This window comes from Dermacentor silvarum, chromosome 1 (genome assembly GCF_013339745.2).
Source record: "Dermacentor silvarum isolate Dsil-2018 chromosome 1, BIME_Dsil_1.4, whole genome shotgun sequence".
NCBI lineage: Eukaryota > Metazoa > Arthropoda > Arachnida > Ixodida > Ixodidae > Dermacentor > Dermacentor silvarum.
In genome coordinates, this window is record NC_051154.1 from 314,956,414 (window position 1) to 314,977,404 (window position 20,991).

A 20,991-nucleotide genomic window follows, 5' to 3' on the forward strand; every position below is an offset into this window, starting at 1 on the left:
GAGTGGAAGCCGCGCTGCCGCCGCGTATCGGCATGGGACCGAGCGTCCCAGGGAGATATAGGGAGTTTCCGGCCCCTGACCGAACGTCGCGGACGCTATCCTCACAAATATTTCTATTTCGTCACATATCGACTTCGCCTCGATTATAAGCCTTGCCCATTGATTACGATTCTGCGCTATTACGACGCAGTTGTGAAATTTGGGATGCAGGTGCATGCTTTGCAGGCCGCGGCGAAGTGCCCGTGTTGTCTCCATTTTTGACATGACTTGAGCAGCGACTGGTTTGCCCGATATATGCCCTTCCTCAGGGGAGTGAACTTTTATAAAGCACGTCCGTTTGACATTCAAAAAAGTTTCTGGCGACCCACTTACTCCCAAAAACACTGATGGGCAATGTGAGGGCAAGATGTTTAAGTACATTCTTAAAACACATCTTAATATTGCTTTTTTGGCAAGCTTAGAATGAGCCGATCCATAATGCGGTATCGGCTTGCTTGATCTTGGCTGGTTACCCGAGCATGTTTGGTCATTACGAATCGCGATACATAAATCTCAAAACTCAATGGATCCATTCGATGGAAGTTTGTGAGTCGTTGTCAATGGCTCTCGAACCTCACGTATACTAAAATCGATTGGAGCAAGTTTTGTAGCGTGGATGTAGCGAAAAAAGGTTTATTTCGCGCTCACTTCTTCACTCAACCGCTAAGAACGGTTAGGAAAGCGGTAGTCATGCGGAAAATTCTTAACCAACCTTTTTTATTTTGTGGACAGGTGCATTCACTGTTTCCTAAACTGTTTTGTATTTCATGCGTCGACAACCTGTGTGGTTATGGGTGCATTTTAACGTAGTGAGATGGCAAACGTTGGGAGCCTTCGCCCGCATGAGCCGACACGAGTTTGTTGGGAGAAAGCGTAATTGGGGCCGGTAAAATTCAACAAATCATTTCACTCGAATACGTTCGCTTCTTACCTTCCGCCGCAGAGGAGGCCTAGAAGACATGGTGACGTCGCAGGTATCGAGGGATGCTCGTACCACTGACGAAGAGAAGGAAGAGTGCTGGAATATTACTTTTTCTTCCGGCCTTGACGCCATTATTCACTTCATCGATTTAGCTCCAAAGAGAACACCTACTCTGGACAACATGGAAAAGCATTGGATATTAGGGCAGCTAAAAATGCAGCAAACATCAGCTATTTCTCCGGTGTCGAAATCATTTCCTGTCATAGAAACCTGCTCTCTCAGCGGCTACCGCCATTTTTTTTTGTTTGTTTCTTTTTTTGAGAACTACTTCTCTTTATTACGCACAACGCGGCCACAAAAAAATGTTAGGTAATTCCGCGTTTTCAATTGAGGCCTTCTTTGGGGGCAAAATCGCATGGTCTATTTGGGAGAACGTTTTATTGCAAAATCGGAGTATATGGGAGGCTTTATTTACAGTGCAATAAAATTTCGGGCAGGCTGTTTCGGCATTTCTGGCGTTATTCAACTTCTAGTGTGCCCCATACTGTAAAACCCGTAATTTGTTCGGTAAAGGGGATATTCGTGGCTACAAAACTACTATTAAAAGTGCCGCGAAAGTTCCCGGACATTTTTTTAGAATTTCTGCTTATTGCAAACAGTGCAGTTTTTTCAGCATTTTACGTGCAATTTTACTCACACCTTTTCGTCATGCATTTCCTACGTCGAACGGAAAGACAAAACATTCGGGCGGCCCCCTAATGCCAAGGCCTTGTGCTTGTTCGATGTTTTCGGGGCTCACCAAGCAGACGCTGCTATCCAGACACAGGTCCTCGACGTGAGCTAATGGAAGCAAGAGACGTTTGAAAGAATGTCGGTTTGCAAATGACCGAAACCCTTCTGGCGGTATCGAGCTGGTTGGCATGAATCACTACAGTTGTGAGCGTCTGTTTTCGCATGGTAAACGCCTGATCACAAGGTAGTGTGATGCCCCAGAAGTAAAACGGTGGAAAGCATCTGGTCCTAAATGTCGAACGCTGCTGGCAATTTCCCCTTCATGTTTGCGAACTGGATCTGAGCGCAGCACCAGAATTAATCACTAGTGTACAGCAAATTGTGACGATAGTGTTCCTGTTCGCTATGCCTTAACATTTATGCCTCAGCAGCGTAGTTTTTCTCTCGGGAGCTCTTAATGACCTAATGACTAAAGCATACACGCAATGGTTATCGCAAATGCCTCACTCCATTGACTTACAGGCACCTGCAAGTGGGACGCCATTCTCAGTGCTACCCATGTCAAATGGGAGCGCGCCAGACAAATGAAAAGAAACACTGCAACAAAAAGCTTTGTGAATTAAGCCCTAAAATACAACTCACAAGTTGTTTGCAGCACTGCCAAAGTTGCGAGGGGCACACAGGTAATATCATTGCGCAGCGGAATTAAGTTCAGGGCGTAACTGTAACGCACACACGCAACGTACACACGCGCGTGCAAGACAAAAAAACCTCATATCTTCATTTCGCTTTGAGTCCTCCTTGTTCGAATATTTGAGTCTACGTGACTTCACTGCTGGCTTTTTATGCTACGTAACAGACGGAATGAGAGCTAGATTTTTCAGAAAAAGCTAATTGATTGAAGGTAATCAAATAAGAAGTCGAATGCTTGACGCTGTGTTGATGGAGTTTGCTAGGGGACATATTATGCGCCTTGGTGTCATAGCGCCGTGAAAGGTTGTAGCCATATTTTACTCCAATATGGTCATTTCATCACTGTGTGCTCTACATTGTAATATAGTATGTCCTGTTGTTTCTGCAGAGCCACAGTTGTAGCACCAGGTGCTTTTATTTTGCACAAGGTGGTGTAGGAGGCCGCTTGTGTACACCACGGTAACTCGTATCAGCCGGTAGATTGTGTCTAATTCCTGGGTTTGTCGTATTTAACATGTTGATGGAAGTTCCGGATCACTACAGTACAAAAAATCCTATTGTGCGAAGATTTGAAGCCCAGACATTTTCCCGCTCTTGAAGTACATGCCGTTTAGCCAATGCCGATACCTCCGCTGTTAGCGTCTTGCATTTTCGCGCAGTGCAACCCGGATAACTATGGAAGAACGGAAATATCAAGATCGAGAAAAGGTGGGAAGAGGGCGCATCAATGCCATAATCTAAACATCCCACAAGGGCGGCTTTTGAAAACGCCGCTTCGTTGCAAGGTGTAGAGCACCATACTTATTTCATAAAGCAGCTGCGCACAGCCCTATTAAATAAATTAACATAAAGAACATACATTGTGCACCGAACGGCACTGGTACTTTGGGCAAAATATAAAGATCAATTTTATTTTTCCTTATTGCCGCACTTCGTCGTTGTTTCAAACGTGGCTCGGAGATCAAAAGCCGCGCAGCGTTATTATTGCTGTCATCAGCCACATTGATATCAGCCACTGGTCGCAGTTATTTGCGACGCATGAATAAAATTCAGATGAAAAATGTAATTCCCAAAAAAACAACCTGTAGCTGATCATGCCCTCATGCCCGCCCACTTCGGCCACTCGGTCAGGTGGCTAACAGTGACACAGTAAAATAAACGTTTAGCTTGCGAAAAAAAAAAACTGCATGCAGCTGCGTTACAATTCCGTGCTGCGTCCACTGGTATGAGCGTAACGGCTGACAAGCGTCAATCTTTATATATTCCCATCCAATAACTTCATTGGGCGCTGGTAAACGCAGAAGGTCCGTCTCGTTAAAGAGAAATTTTGAGGTTTTCCCTGTCAAAACCAGTTTCCCATTGTTAGGGACGCCGTATACAGTGAATGATTTCCGGATCAATTTGGACCGCCTGGGGTTCTTTCAGGGAAACCTAAACCTAACAGCTGACAAGCGTCAAGCTTTATATATTCCCATCCAATAACTTCATTGGGCGCTGGTAAACGCAGAAGGTCCATCTCGTTAAAGAGTAATTCTGAGGTTTTCCCTGTCAAAACCAGTATCCCATTGTTAGGGACGCCGTATACAGTGAATGATTTCCGGATCAATTTGGACCGCCTGCGGTTCTTTAACGGGAACCTAAACCTAAGAAGACAAGCGTTTTAGCAATTAAGGCCCGCGAAAATGCCCTGCCGTGGCCATGATCCAGGCCAAACCGCGAGCTTAGCAGTGCAAGGCCATAGCCACTGAGTTTCCGCAGCGGATCGGTCTCATCTCATGCGCCATCGCGATGCGACGCCTGCAACGCCAGTGCTGGCGTTGCTCATCATGCCAGCGCTCTGATAAGCAAGGTATGTGCCAGGGCGCCGTTTTATTGCCATAGCAATTATATGAAAACTACGCCCATTTATGCCGTCGGTGTCGTCGCCGTGAGGTGCCGTATAAAGTCCAAGGGCGATAAAATTGTCGCCGCACACCGTATGCTGTATGTGCGAGTGAAAGAGCGCGACGGACGCGCGCTTTCACGGAGAGCGAAGCACGGCGGAGAGCAAACACGACATCTTCCGTCGTGCGAAAGTCTGCGAGGAGATGGAAGGGAGGGAGGAAGCGAGGGCGACATTGTGCTGCGGCTCCAACTGCTTATCTTCCGACCGGGCGCAAGGGGAACTGGCGACTGAATCACGCACGCGAAAGGAGGAAAGCGGTAAGGAAGTGTGGGGGGGACGGGGTGAGGCTTCTACTCTGCCAGTAAGTGCATACTTGTGCTTTATGCGGCTGTGGGTGCTTGCGCGCACCCTATCTTAAAATCAATCTGCACACGGCTTCTACCTTTGTATGCGCTGTGCCTCTTTCGCCGCTCAGTTTCCGTTGAAACGATAGACCGCACGAACCTTGGCTCGCTGCTGGAAACGCGCTTGCTCACGCCAGCGTTTTGACAGTGGGATTCTTCGATTTTCCACTTCTGGCTACTCGCGGGCTGCCAGAGCGAGCCAAAACGCCTTCGCTTTTCTCGGGTTGCTCCGCCACTGCGTGACGCAGTTCTGCCACGCGTTCGTTTTACTCGGGCTGGAAGCTTCTGGGTACCCGCCGGCTGCCAGAACCAGCCAGGACGATTTTGGTCTGGCAGCTCCCTGGAAGTTCTCTGGCTAACAGACGACAAAAAGAGGCGATGAGCGCTCGCCGCCATCTTTGTGGGGACTTGACAGATTGCAATGCGGTCGCTAGCGCGCGCCGCCCCCGGCTGGCGTCCTCTTGGACTCGCGTACTTCTCGGAGCGATTCCCGATGTCGGTGCGGTGCGTGGATCGCTGATTGCCTTACTTCTAGCGTTATCTCACTAGGATTCTAACGCACCGTTCCGCCTTGCGAGGCAGTGCCGTATGAGCGGCGGCGAACCATTTGAAGCTTTCTTTTGTTTGTGTTCCGTGAATGCTTCTTCTCGGACGTGAACAGCGCGCTGCGCTCTCTATCATGCCTGCATGGTATCTTCATCGTGTTCTGCGCAAGTTGTCGAAGTTGTAGACGCTCATTTCCGCACATTGCGGTGCCTTTTCGGTTCATGTAATTTTCTGGTGGTATACCTTGTCACAGCCGGCGTATATGCGCCGATATCTGTTTTTTCGGCAGTTAGCGAAGGCGTCGCAGCGAGCCCGTGTTCGCTCCGTCTCTCCGTCGTATGCTTGGGTGGCAGCTCGAAACCGATGCGTTCTACCTGTATTTATAGGCCGTTGGTGTTAAATGAATGCACTGGTTGAGATGAGTAATGACCCCCCTACGTTACCTTTATTATTCTTGTCATGATCGACCAATACTATTTTTCGTGTGAAGCATTTCGCTGGTCCCAAGCGGCGTACATTTTCGTGCGCCAGCCGCAGCCCTCGCCAAAACAAACATTCTGAAATCGAATTCAAGCATGTCGGCAGAAAATTTGATGTGCGCCTAATATCCTGCTTTTTCGCGTCTTGTCAAATGATTTCAAATGTCGCCAGTAGCCGACGTGATCGCTGCGACCAGGCATCCTCGTGCGATCGCATTCGCTATCACTTACGTGTGATTTCGAGTCTTGGCATAGGATGCGTCGCACGCTGTTTGTTGCGTTGTGCAAAGTGAGGTGCCCAGTGCATGTCCTTTGCTGAGTCGTGCTAAATCTTGCAAAAGTAATCGTATTCCAGAATGCAGCTATATATTTTCAAGCTGGCTGCTCAGAAATGTGCCGACTACTCCGAGCGCGCGCCGCCCACGCCGGCCGCTGCCATGCTGGTAGCATGTTTACGTTTATCCCGCGGCTCCATCTCCCAAACATCGCCCAAATTCTCTACGATTGTCCCCGCTTAAGTGCGCGATGGAAAGAACTTTCAGCCAACGTTACTACATTAGGTTAAGTTGTTGAACGCTCTGTAAACGCCGTGTATCGTGGGGGCCCGCCTGCATTGGTTTTCCGCCAGAGGGCGGGAGCGCCGCAGGTAGCATAAAACCCCTCAGTGTCTAAAAGCAGCGTCAACCACTTCCTTCCTCTTCCGTTCCCCGGTACCGCTCGGAGCGGCCAGCGCGACCTCGACAGTGGGCTTCTTCGATTTTCCACTTCTGGCTACCCGCGGGCTGCCACAACCAGCCAGGACGATTTTGGTCTGGCTGCTCTCTAGAAGTTCTACTAGCAGACGGAAAAAAGTGGCGACGAGCGCTCGCCCCCATCTTTGTGAGTACTTGACAGTTTGTAACGCGGGCGCTTGAGGACTTTTATTTCGCTACTGGCTTACGTCGAACGCTAGCGCGCGCCGCCCCGGCTGACGTAGTTTTGGACTTGGGTGAGCGCTCGCGTATACTCGTCGGCGCGATTCCCGACGTCGGCGCGGTGCATGAATCGCTGATTCCATTACTTCTAGCGTTCTATTACTTAAAACCCCTATATTTATAAAAGTAGCGCCATTCTTAGATCTTGCCGCCACCGCGCTCACCCCGGCGCTTCCTCCTCGCCCTCTCTTAGCCGCCTCCTGTCGCCCCTGCCTCCTCCGCTCCCCCATTGGCCAATCCGTGTCACGTGGAAGTTCGCGTCGCGCTTTTGTATATTTTTTTCTTTCCAGAGCGCTCTGACTGCTATTCTCGGGCCTGTGCGACGAAAGTGCTGTACGCACAAACGGATCAAACGTGTTGGGGACAAGAACTTCGTTGTGATGACATGCTGCTGCGCCTTAAGTTGCCGCAACCGACAAGGCGAGGGCAAAAGGCTTTTTTTGTTTACCATCCGGCGTGCGCAAACGCTTGCTGCACACTTGATATTTGCGCCGTCTCGCATCGTCGCGTTGCTACTTCCAAAACGGCATTATTAAGACCAGTTACTTACTGACGAAGCAAAATTGCGCCTAAAAACGTCTCCGCAGGGCGCGATTGAAGTTTTCCTCGGATTTCCTCTGGTGGCGCGTTAGCTGTCGTCTGCCACGGCAGGCCCGACGCAGGCGGCGCCACTGTCGATATCGCGCCTCGATCGCGCTGGTCGCGCCGAGCGCAATAGTGGAACGGAGGAGGAGGGAAGTGGATGGCGCTACTTTTTATATATAGGGGCTTTACTATTACTATGTTTCTAACGCACCGTTACGCCTTGCGACGCGGTGCGGCGGTGAACCATTTGACGCTTTCTTTTGTGCGTGTGTGTGTCCCGTGAATGCTTCTTCCCAGTCTTGGAACAGCAAGCTGCGCTCTCGATCATGCTTGCATGGTATCCTCATCGTGTTCCGCGCAAGTTGTCCGCGAAGTTATACACGCTCATTGCCACATATTGCGGTGCCTTTTGGTTTATCTTTCTCTGGTGGTATAGCTTGTCACATCGCCCGCGTATTTGCGGCGATATGTCTTTTTAAAGCGAAGCTTTGTACCTCTACCAGCCAAGGGTTCTGTCGTGTCCGTCGTTGTAATCAAAAAACGATCCCGACGAACCGCTAACAATTGCAGGTATAGCAGTATAAAAAAAATTAATTTTTTTTATATAGCTTACTTGAATTCAGGCATTCAGCGTACAACTAAGCACTCGTTTTTGCAAGAAAAACCACAAAAACAAGCTTCAAAGTGATGAGCCAACATGATGGGTGATAAGGGCTGCGGGCAAACAACGGAAACAGGCTCGGCGCAGTCCGTAAGATTAGATTGCGGCTGTTGCAAAACTTATGCAGCTGCTTGAAAGAGGGTTGACGTCATTCGAAACCCTTCCAGCCTAGTAACTGCTTCGGTTCATTTTCTAGACTACCCCACTATGGGGTAGTCTAGTAGTGTATATCACACCGATCATAAAGCAGTAGTGAAGATTGTTGTGAAGTAAATAATAATAAAGGCCGTGGTTAAAGTTACGTTGTAGTGTGTGAAATATCAAGTGCGCCGCAGTCACCGTGAGAGTTGCGTAAAAAGCTTCGCTTTCCAACGACCTTCACAGGGTGGATTGGCGGGCAATTTTATTGCGATAGCAATTATATGGACACTTCCACCGGATTTCTGCCGTCGCCGTCGTCGTCACCGTGAGGTTCCGTATAGATAAAATCTTCGCCGCGCGCCGTATGCCCGAGCGGAAGCGTGCGGAGACGCACGCTGTCACGGAGAGCGAACGCACTCAATCTTCCACGCGCAAGCAAGGAAGCGAGAAGCGAGCGCCGGAGGGAGCGTAGGGGGGCGGGGGGGGGGGGCGCATTTCTACTCTGCCAACAACCGCGCCCGTCGCTCGCTCGCACCGTCTCTTATCCCCACACGGCTCTGACCTTTACATTCGCCGCTCAGTTTCCGTTGAAGCGATAGACCGCACGTACCTTCCCCGTTGCGGCGTATATGCGCTTGCTGCCAGCGTTTTGACAGTCGTTGTCTGCAGTCATTCAGTGTGATCTATTCATGTTTGTTTGTGCGCGCTCACACCACAGTTAGTAATAGTCGGGCCACATTTTCCAACGCACGCTACACATGCAATGCTGCCCGGATCGGCAGTGCAGCGCTACAGGTGTGTCCCTTCGCACGCGCTGCCCACGGGCAGCGCTTCTCATCAACACCACCGTTTCACACGCGCCTTCTCGTGGTCATCGAGTCTCTCTTCATGTCGGTCTACTTACGCCGCAGCACACCTGCTTACTTAATCAGCTCATGTTTACTACAATTCATATTGCTACCAAAGCCGCTCACCTTACTTCGTATGACATTGCTGTGTTGCTATCGCATTCATTGCTTCGCCCTTAGGGCGAAACTGTGACATTTTTTTTTCTGCAGTTAGCGTAGGCATCGCAGCTAACCCGTGTTCGCTCCGTCTCTCCGTCGTATCTTGGGTGGCCGCTTGAAACCGATGCGTTCTAAGTATATATATAGGCCATTGATGTTAAAGGAATGCACGGGCTGAGATGAGTAATGACCACACGTATATTTTTCGTGTGAAGCTTTTCGCGGGTTACAGGCGGCGTGCATTATCTCGCGCCAGCCGCAGCCCCAGCTCCTTCAGCACAGGAGCAGTATTAAGAGGAGCACCATCAGGCGAAACAAACTTTCTGAAATCGAATACAAGCATGTCAGAATTTTATGCATATACGACGTACCCGATATACTGCATTTTCGTGTTTTGTCAAATCATGTGAAATGTCGCCGGTGGCCGACGTGATCGCTATACGAGCAGGCATCCTCGAGCGAGCGAACACTTAGATGCGATTTCGCGTCTTGAAGTCGGACGCGTCGCACGCCATTTATTGCGCTGTGCTAAGTGAGCTGCACAGTGCGCGTACTGTGCCGAGTCGCGTGAAATCTCCCAACAGTGATCGTATTCCTGAATGCAACTATATATTTCCAAGGTGGCAACGCAGAAATGGGCCGCCTACGCCGCGTGCCCGCCGCCCGCGCCAGTCGCTGCCATGCTGGTAGCATGTTCACATTTCTCCCGCGGCCAGCGCTTTCCCGGAATTCGATTTTGCAACCTTTGGACAGCTCCGGGTTGTCTTGGGATCCCAGCCCGCGTGACTTCCTATCAGAACCGGAACTATCTGGCTGCCGTCTGGCTGCCAGCGGGCTGCCAGAACTCCGAAAATCGAGAAAGCCCAGTGGTTGTCTGCGGTGATGGAGTGTGATCTATTAATGTTTGCTTGTGCGCGCTGACACCATGTTTGTTATTTCAGTTAGTAAGTGAATGTGTCCAAGTTTATGCAGCCGATAAAACTACTATCCTTACTCCATGTATCTGTCTACTAATTTTCTCTCTACTAAATGCTTAACCTTTCGGGCGAAACTGCGACTTTCTAGCTGCGCATCAGCAGTTGCCTCGCATGCTACGTCACGCCATGTCACCTTACACGTATTGTTAGAGTATATCGTCTCAAGAGCTCGAAGGCAATGCGAATCCTATAGCTATCGCTTTCCGTGCTTCGGTTTCTGTCAAAATTGCCAATTTCATCACGGGGTTTTCTTCTTATTGTAGATCAATTAAGTGATACAAATTCAAACTCTACTTCCTCTTTATTACGAAAGCTACTCGCGGTCAATCTGAAAGCTCAAGCTCGGCCACTAATCCGCTCCACTGCCTACATTACTGCATACTATACTATATGGATGTTCTAGACTAAGTGGTAGGCAGTAATCGGCCGCGCATTCCTCGCTAGATCACGGTTCGAAGGGTTCTGGCCCGTTCATGATAGTGGGTAAGCTGGTTAGCGCCATGGTGCGAAGGGAACGCGCCTAGGTGCGAGACAGCACGCGCAGCTGCCGATCCTGTCTTCGAAAGAGCTCTGCCATTCCGGACAGTATTTCACGACGGCTTCCATCAGTTGTACCGTTACGGGTGCTGATTTTACCAAGGACCCTCACGACATTATCGTCGACAAAGGAGTCAAGAAGGAGTACGTATGCGGCTAGTTCGTTGCAAACGTAGGCACTTTGGGAATTGGTGCTGCGCCACTATATATGGGCGGCCTTAGCACCGCCGATAGCGCCATCCCCGTTTATGAGCATTCCCAGGTAGACTGCAAACGCTGTGCAGTGTACGGATAATGTAGCCACTTGTTCTGCTGTCAGATTCAGCTCCGAGTTGCTTGCGCTCCTGTTACCGCCCAAGGTGGTTCCTCCATGAGAACGTTGTAGTCGCATGAGTAATATCGCATGACTGTCGACTGCAAGACATCTGAGCGCCTTTTAACCGCAAGATGGCTGACAGTATGCACAAACGTCCAAAGCATACTTCGGTTCGTGCATTGTCTGCTATGCTGATCGCACCAAAAGGACACAAGCCTTTCCAGGGTGATCAGCGCCGTCCTGTTCGTGAAAAGAATTTTTGAGAATAGGTGTAAATTAGACGCTTCGTCTATGATGCATGTTCCTTTTTTTCTTCGTATTAGTGGAACCCTCGCATGCGCCAGGGAATAAAGATAAAAAAGAACTAAAACGTATGAGCACGTGTGAGGTATAGAAAACAAGAGCCAGCCAATAATTGCAAAGTGCTTCAGGTGCGTTGTCTGGCTGCAGTGCACGATGCGGCCTCACAGGTAACATAAGCGGCGTGTTTCCACTCCTGAAGCAAAAGGCATAGCAGACGGCATCGGATCAGCAAAGTGCAGTTCGCGCTTGCGCACAATGTCGCTTATGTCGCCAGTCTTCTGAGTTACAAGCGGCTGTCATGCCATGCCGTGCCATCGATGCTCTAGCGAGATTAATAAAACCCGATTCAGTCATCCATCCTCTAGTTGAATTCATTGAAAGACAGTCTTCCTGAACAAAATGAGATTCAGATAAAGGCGGAGCCACTGCACACGGCACACAATCGCGTCGCCTCTCGCGTAAGAGCAGTAGGAGAATTCTCGGACTGGTTTTTTTTTTTTTTTTTTTTTTTTTTTTTTTTACGGTGCTATTTTCGAGAGCGGCACACATTTTTCGACTGCACTATTTGGACGATTATCCCACGCTTTCAAGTATGATAACGTCCCAAATATATTTATATTTTCGTAGATTTACATGCCGATACTACAATATGGATTATTAGGCATGTCGTTTTTGGGGAAAAGATAGTGTGTACCTTATTATCCAGCCGCCGTGGTTGAAAATATACGCGGCTGAGACATCTTGACGCGACGCAGCACTCAAGGCGACTCATCCCGGCTAGAAGCAACAGCGTCCCGTCTGCTAAAAACACGTCCGACAACACTGTCGTGATAAACAGCGCCGCCAGTGGTATTTCACGTGTCGCACTTCGATGGTACACGTGGTCAGGCCGACGGGAAACAATCGACGTTCGGAAAACGCGCCAAGCATTTTCACGCTCTGCTTAAGGCTGTTATATTTTGCGTCTCGACTGAAGCCTGTGTGACGTTGGGGTTAGAGAAGCAGGACTCTGTGCTGGCGGTACCGTGCTCCAATCCCACCGGCGGACGTTTTCTTTCATGCACTTTATTTATTTATAATTTCATTATGTAAATATATCCGAAACATCATGGCAACAAGCAATACTCCTTGGCGACTGGCGGTGCTAAGGGCATATCCCCGGTAGGACATATCGGCCCACATTTTTACGCTGCACTATGTTCGGGATGGGTCGGTGATTTAAACATACCGCATGCGCAAAAGTTGAAAGTCCCTAGGAAATTATTTGTCGTTAAACATTTGCAATGTTGCATCTACACTGTCCACGCAGCATTGCAGTAGCCTAAACAGAGTGTTTCATTTGAGCTGCACCAAATTTTTAAAAATTGCCTGTGGCACATAGCACAATTATAATCCTTGATCAAAACTACTGGATGAGGCGGCCATTACTTTCACGAAAAATCAAAAACGCCTAATTGAATAATAACATATTTACGCTAATTAACTTTTTCATCAATTATTTTACGGCACATCTTTCAATCTACGAATTATAGCGGCCGAGTTCTCAAGGCGTATCCACTTGGCCCGAATTTTCAGGAATGAACCAGTTTCGAGATATTAATTGTCAAAATGTCCGAAGAAATGCATGGGCGTTCCAGTTAACGCTGTGCTTTAATGAATAAAACAGCGTTTTCCTCGAAAGGTTAACTGGAACGCCCATGCATTTCGTCGGACACATTGACACTATCTCGAAACTGTTATAGTCCCGAGAATTCGGGCCAAGTGGACACGCCTTGCGAGCTCAGCGGCTATAATTCGTGGATTGAAAAATGTGCCGCCAAATAATTTATGAAAAAGTTATTTAGCGTAATCATGTTAATTTTTCAATTAGACATTTGATTTCTGATGGAAGTAATGGCCGCGTTGTCGAGTAGTTTAGATCAAGGATTATAATTGCGCTATCTTCCACAGGCAATTTTTTACATTTTGGTGCACCTAAAAGGAAAACACTCTGTATACCTCCAGTTGCTTCCCCTTTACAGACGAGTGTTGCCTAAAGGCAACATACCAGGAAATTTTTTTTTCTTGCCGAGTTTCAATATTGAGTACGAAGTTTCCGGCTAAATGTCTTCGACCAACACTGAATGACATGCATCAAGCGTCATTTGTTAGTGTAGAGCAACATCACGGACGAGGAAGTATTTTGGCACGCCACTCACTGTCTTTTTAAAGCAAGGTGATAGGATACAGGCCGATGAAAGATATCCAACTTCGGTGTCACACATGTGATGTAAAGCATATGAAATGTACACCTATGGTTTTTTATATGATCAGAGCTGTCTATAAAAACTGAAAATGAAGCCTTAGGTGCCTTGGGGTGAACCCCACTTCCAGTTTCCTGCCTGGGGTTTTCTCCCTGTTGCAAAAAAAAAAATTGCTGCAAAAACTTTTTTTTTCTTTTTGTTTATTATGCTTGTTCTTGAAGTGCTTCGCAGATTTAGATAGAAAATAAGCATTTTTTCTGTTTTTTTACATATGTCGTCATTAAAGGGTTAAGCTGCTATATCTTCCTTGAACACAGACCACCACCACCACCTCACACACATCAGCGTGCTCGCTTGCCTTCCCGAAGGCGGAAAAAGATGCCTGCCATGTAATCATGAAATGCTGTTCGCTTGTTACCTGCTCCTAAATAGGCGGATATATAGTCCGGCGTTTCCAGTGTGCCAGGAATCGGCCAGCGGTGTCGGATACGTTACGCATGCGACGCCAGGATCGCTGGAAATTTGTCTCCTGCATTGTAGACTGCAAAGCGTCCTCTTTTCCCCTGCATAGCGTAACTGTGATGAACATGGCGCCGGCGTTACGCCGGACTCTATCCATGCCTAAAGGGATCGATAAAGTTGTACTTTTAAGCTGAACAAATAGATCTCGCAACGAAAGCACCAATACCACAAAATGCCTGAGATGCTTTTTACGGTGGACACATTTTCATATTTCTTGCTTAAGAAATAACATTGAAGTGTTCTGGATGGGATACTTATTCAGGAATACGCCATCGTTCGCGTTATTCCCCGTTATTTCTTTCATGTTTTCAGAACTTTATGCTACCGCCGAAGCGGGTACGAAGCAAATAATAAATATTGCTTTCCTGTACCACATATGTATAACTTACTCTCTTTTTTAGTCCTTGCAGAAGATGGTCAAGCGGCGAACGAGGCTCACCGATTTTGAGGCAAGAATCTTCCTCAAGGAGCTCTTTCTGCTCAATTTCATTGCCAAATTATATACGAGCACTTATATGGTGCCCGAAATGTTGGCCCGGAAAGGACACCGATGCGAAGTTGACATCTGGTCCATCGGGTGTATGTTGTGAGTATTCTGCGGTCTGAATGTATTACGCAGTCTGAGTTTCATGTATTGATAGCGTATGGCTTCTAAGCCAACCAGTGCCAGTGCGAGCTCGCGTTTCAGATTAGGGAGGACTGCTCGTTCATTGTGCGTTAGTAATACGTCTGCGGAGCTTAAGTACGGAGGGTTACGACAGGCGGATAATCAAGGCGCCGTACACTACTTTCGCAACCTTGAAGAATTCATGAGGTGGGCTAGCACGTGGCAATAACGCTTATTTTATTTTGTTTTTCATGTGGGAAATGTCTTCGTTTGAACCTTGGGTTATGTAAAGCGTTTACGCTCGAGTGACCATGATGCTAGTAAAACTACTAAGCTGATTGGCAGATCCTTACGAACTTCATTAGTCATGGCCATTTTTCGGAACCCGTGAGCTTGGCCCTGAACTCACAGCTGGACTAACTTCTTAACTAACTTCAAAGCTACTTGAGGGCGTAGGTTATTTAGCAGTATGCTCATTCTCTTTTTTTTACTTGCTTTTGTACATGATAAAGTGGATAGTCTCCTTTCAGGAACCACACTGTGCAAGTGATGGAACCACTTGTTTGTTGCATGTGTGAAAATGAAGTCGTGCTTTATGTTAGTAGTATATTGGTAGATCTGTTCTCTCCCGTTTAGCAAGCACGCGCAGAACAAGAGGAAAATGCTTACCTAGTTAGTGCATCTCATACCTATAGTAACAGCCAACGTTACTACATTAGGTTCAGTTTGTAACACTCTGTAGACGCCCTATATAGTGGGCGCCCCCCTGCAATGGTTTGTTGCAGAAGGCAGGAGCGCCGCAGGTAGCTTAAAGCTCCTCAATGTCTACTAAGTGGTTCATTATAAGAAAAAAAGTCGCAGTTTCACCCGAAAGGCGAAGCATCAATTGCAATAGGAAATTGGTAGTGAGCTAAACGAAGTACCCATAGTAGCTTTATCGGCTGTATAAACTTGGACACATTCGCTTGCTACCTGAATTAACCACCATGGTCTCAACGCGCAGAAGCAAACACTCGACGACCGTAGACAACCGCTGTCAAAAGGCTGGCGTGATCAAGCGCAGCAGCAGCAGCGAGCGAAGGTTCGTGGGGTCTATCGCTTCAACGGAAACTGAGCGGGCGAAAGCACAGCACATAAAAACGAAGAGGCGACCGGCCGCTCAAAGTACAAGTGCGCTCTTGCGGACAGAGTAGAAAAGGCACGCCCTCCCACTCGCGTTGCCTTCCCGCTTTCCTCCTTTCGCGTGCGAGACTGAGTCGCTAGTTGCCCTTGCGCCGTTGGTGCCGCAGCACGACGTCGCCCCCCCCCCCCTACCTCCTATCCCCCCACGGCTTTTCGCGCGATGGTCGCGCTTGCTCTCCGCCGTGCGTTTGCTCTCCGAGAATGCGCGCGTATCGCACGCTTTCACTCGCACATACGGCGCGTGGCGGCGATTATATCGCCCTTAGACTTTATAGGGAACGTCATGGTGCTGACGACGACGATGGCAACGCCGACGGTAGGAATCCGGTTCGAGTGTCCATATAATTGCTACAGCAATAAAAGAAAGGTTGGCGCTATCTTCTGCAGGCCTTGGGAGAGCACGGCTCAGCGCCAGCTTCCTCAACGTCTAAAAGCAGCGCCAGCCACTTCCCTCCTCCTCCGTTCCAAGGTACCGCTCGGCGCTGCCAGCACGACCTCGACAGTGGCGCCGCGTATGTCGACCATGCCGTAGCAGATGACGGCTAACGCGCTACCAGGGGCATAGAGTTTCTCACTACAACACCTAGAGGGTAATCTGGCACCATGATCTAAGCGATTTTCCGAAAGGGCGATGTGCCTTCATGGCACTGGCGTGATATGTGTCTGCGAGGCTTGTGCTGGCTAGTGTTGAATGGGGCTAAGTCTAAGACGTGGATATGGCTACACAAATAATGCATCTTAAATCAAAGTCTACATAAAAGGCTTTTATTCATCCATATTACATCTCTCAATAAGGTTCACTAACCTACAATGCCGGATCAAGCGAAGAAAATCAAGAACAGACAAGTTTTCCAAAACGAGCGAGAATCTTATCTGTCCGCCAACTTCAGCGGCCAGCTGATATTTTTACGCTTCATGTAATTGTACATCCAATAATATGTCCTCCAAAATTAAACAAAACATGTGTTTCTGTAACAATAAAGCTAAAAGAGTTTTTTTTTACCTAGTTAGTTAATTGCTGCTGTGTTTCATCAGGGAATGAATCATTGTGACAGGCAGAACGGTGCTATCCAGGCGCGTCTCCAAGGCGTACTGGCTCTCCGATAACGATGTGAACCCGAAGTCACAATATACCGGCATTCCCGTGCATACCACAGCGCAGCAGTGCCAGATTTTTTCCCTCTAGGTAATATAGCGAGAAACTCTATGACCAGGGGAAATCCGCGGGAAGCTTCGTTCGAGCCCTGCGGAGCAGTTTTAGAGCGTAACCTGTTATGGGCTCATTCTCATAGCCGTTTCGGTTCACGTTGTTGTCCGCCGCCGCCGTTGCGTAACCGCTATCGCCTGAAATGCGAAAAAGAGTACCTGGTCTCCGCCGGGATCGAACCCAAGTCCGCTGCGTGGGAGTCGGATACTTTACCACTGAATCACGCAAGCGCTTGCTATGAGCGTCAAAAATAGGCCCTATAAATGCGCCCTAGGCAGGCGCGCAGGTGCAAACGACCCGAGCCTCCGCCAGTATGGTGGGGCCATCTAGATAAGACGCCTGCAAAAGCCGCATGCACAGGCGCAGACGACGAGATGTGATTCAGACGAGGCGCGCAATAAACGCGATCCCGATGTGAGATGTGCGCCACGTATTCACGGTACCTCTTCGCTACACGTTATGGCGTCTCCTCGCAAGGTACGAACCGCTGCTGAAGAAGCGAATATCGTAGAGCTACATGCGCGGCTATAACCAAGCATCATCGGGCTCAGGAGACTGCTGTGCAGAGAGCATTACAAACCGCAGCTCGTCGTCGGCGCCGGCGGACAGTTGAGATCGGTCTCGTCAAAATGAGGCGAAAAGGCTTTGCCGCGAAGACCCTATGGTGCGTGGTGCCGAAATTGCTACTCTTAAGCCGCTCGCTGCACAAGCTTACGCTGTGACTGTGCTTCGTGTGCCGCGCAGGCCTGTGACGTTTTTTTCTTGTTGTTTCTGTAAGCAGTCTCAAAGGCCAACTGCAACCACACCTCACTTTGCTTCAATAGTATATGCTACTCATTTCTTATCAATTTAGCCAATCTTGTGAAAACTACAGTGATTTTAAATGCCTGCTTTTGTTATAAACAGCCTTTAGGTATCACCTAAGTAGGCAACGCGCACACCTGGTAGTAAGATACGACGTAAATCCCAGTCGGACATTAAAAATGTTCAGCACTTTGTAAGCGCTGCCTGATCTCTGGGGTCATGGCGTGGCTCTGCACTACTTCTTGACATTCCAGTTTGCACGTGACTTCCGGTGAACAGCAGTGGTGGTATTTTTCTATTTCTTGCTTGATATTTGTGACGTGTAGGCCACTACTGTTTCTAAGGCAATATTTTGCACAAAGGCTGCTTTGTATTTGTACTAAATAGGAATTGGGCTTTTTACATGCCCCAAAATTTTGTTGTAGTTGGCCTTTAAAAAATTCTGGCAGATCTTGTGTTATGCCTGTCGACGTCAGTGCGTTGAAGTCGATTGAAATCTGTCGCTTATTTTGTACACTCGCTGTACCGGGAAGACACAACGCTAGGCCTCTCTCTGTGTTACGAAGCCTTCTCGGGCTTCCAAAGACAGAAAAAAGTATGCGGCCCCTTCATGGGAGCACAAAAAAAGGCTGCATCTTACGGCCACAGTCTCAATTAGTTAGTCCCTTTGAAGGTACTTGCCTTTTCACACAAGGTACCATTTGGCGCGGTACCTCGCTGAAGTGATGAAGGTCCTGTCAATATATAAAAGACGCAAGCGAATGTCACTACTTCTCTGGCATTCTATCATCAATTGGCGCACATTGAAAGGGAAAAGCCTGAAAAATAAATCTTTTTATCATGCAGCCCCTTTATTTGTATGCTGGAGACTGATTGGATGCTACCACATTAACGGTATGCTGCTGATGCTTCGTCATTGTAGTATGACAAGGACAGCAGCTGCTTTGTGGGAGTGGAAAAGGGGGTGACAATGCACATTTTTTGTTTTGATTGCAGGGATTGCACTGACTCCTCTTCTGGAAAATATAGTGCAGTTTTTCATTCCGTGAAGCTTGTGCAAGTAGTGTGTGCCAAAACTAGTAGCCATTGGTTACTAATTTTGCGCACTGGCTTGTGCTACCAGCTTATCGCAGACCATGCGCTGTAGGTCATTGTTTGTTACACTGCCGTCTGTGGCCGCAAAAGGCCTACGCCTAGGAATGTGCACTGATGAGCAGTGGGCTGTAGTGAAGAACAAGCACTACACCTATTCTTGAATGTTCAGACGCGTTTGACTAAAGCTTCCTCTCTCTCTCTCTCTTCTTTATATATATATATATATATATAATCTATTCATCTATAAGGACAACGTGGAAGCGCGGTGCTTTGTGCATTTTCTCATGATTCATCAAAATTAGAAAGTAATAATTATTGGTTTTTGGTGCCGTCAGTAATGCTTTCTCTTACATACAAAAACTTCAATCAGAGGCTTGAAGCCTACGCACAACTTCATTATTGACTGAATGCAATACGAAGGAGGAAAAATCCGGAATAGAGTACGAAGGCAACGATTCTGTTAAGATTGGCAGCGTGGAACTTAAATACGTTCCGAAAGATGACTCAAGCTGTCATTGACTGGCATCAAATATTGAAAACCTCCACATCAGACAAGTATGTTCTGAAGTAGTAGTTGGCTAAACTTGCTTGCAAGCTGTGCCCCGAGTGCGTGTCTGCAGCTGGCCCTCTATCGTTTTTTTCGCGAGCCTGCTGGTCGTGACGTCGTCTTTGGTCATCTTCCCAACAGAGCCCAAAGGCCGAATAGCGGTGCAGCAAGAAGACGAGGTGCGAGCCCTCGTGCAGAGGCTGCGGGAAATAAGATCTTCCGGCAAGCGAGAGCTTCGCAGGCTGAGAAGCGAAGAGGCAGACCTCGGCCACAGGTTGGAACAGCCTGCATTTGCTTTCGGCAACGGGGGCGCCGTACCATCGCAAGAGGAGCTGCACGAGCTGTGGGAACGTCTGCACGCTCTCGAACAGCAAAAGGTCTGCACCCAGTAATAGTTCTCGTTGGTGTTCACGTATTTCAGTTCATTTATTTTTGCGGCGAGATTTTGCGTCGCCAGTCAGTAACTGGGCCTTAATAATGCCGTTTTGGAATTGCGCAGAAGAATATAGTAAAATTACCATTATTTAAGGCGTATAGCGTCCGCACGGGGAGAGTTCGTATTGCCGAAGCACGGCACATGTGCGCGGCGTTCTCAAACACGCGCGTATTTACCAGAGTTTTAACAAGTTTTCACTGCGTGAAAGTATGTAAACGCGGTTTCGTAGGTTCATTTACGTACTACCTGCAGTATACTTTGGTTCGGCCGGTTCGAGAAAGATTGCAAGTGTTTTCGGTCAGCAGTGCTTAGAAACTGGGTCGCTTGTGGTCTGCGCATTTTAGAGGTGTGTGTCGCTGATGCACGGGTTCTGGCGGCCATGAGCAACGTTTGCACACGTAGACGGTATTGATAATGTGAACAACGTACTGGAAGTTTTCGCAGCACATGAAATTGTTTTCATTTATTTGTTTTATTACAGCGCAAGAGGTTCGAACGTGATAGAAAGAACCAACTCGATGACACAAATGGACAGAGGTTTCGAACATAATTATAGCCCCTCCCCCCTATTAGCACCAGTAACGCTTTTGTTGAAGTGGTAATATTTGCTCTACGTACGGCGCACGTTTGCATTCTTTTGCTTGTGAAGTTATCGCAAGGAAGCAGTGTCCCTATAACTGGAACACTATTTGGCAACCATATATATTAGAAACTCAACAAGAGGGTTATACAACCAAACAATTCTAAGATGGGTTGAATAAGGGTGCTCAAGGATGGCAACTCCGTCCGCGCTTCATAATCAAAAACCGCGAAATTATTTGTCGCAAGAGATAGAGGGCAACGTATAGTGCAAATGACGCCTGCGATACCCATTTACTTAATTGGGTTCATAAAAATGTTAATGTTTAGCAGTAAGAATGTTAACACTTATCAGGGGTCTGTATTCTATAGTCCTTTGCGGCCTTTCTCTGCTATGATAATCCCGCACATAAAACGCGCGAGTAGCCGCTGCTCATCCCTACGATTCCGAGGTCGCGTCCGGCAGCAGCCGGGATAGAGGCGAAATGCAAGAGTCCCGTGTACTGTACGATCAAAGTGCACGTTAAACATCCCCGGGTGAAGTACGTTAAGTTATCCGGAGCCATCC

The 20,991-nt window shown here is 48.1% G+C and overlaps 1 protein-coding gene across 1 annotated transcript in view; it reads left to right on the plus strand.

The window, feature by feature from the left end:
• Positions 1 to 19,800, plus strand: part of LOC119442410 (myosin heavy chain, non-muscle) — an 81,905-nt gene extending 62,105 nt beyond the window's left edge. The window contains exon 5 of the mRNA XM_037707284.1: positions 19,550 to 19,800. Within this exon, the coding sequence (XP_037563212.1) occupies positions 19,550 to 19,800 (251 nt within the window). The remainder of the gene's footprint in view (positions 1 to 19,549) is intronic.
• The last annotated feature ends 1,191 nt before the right edge of the window (positions 19,801 to 20,991 follow it).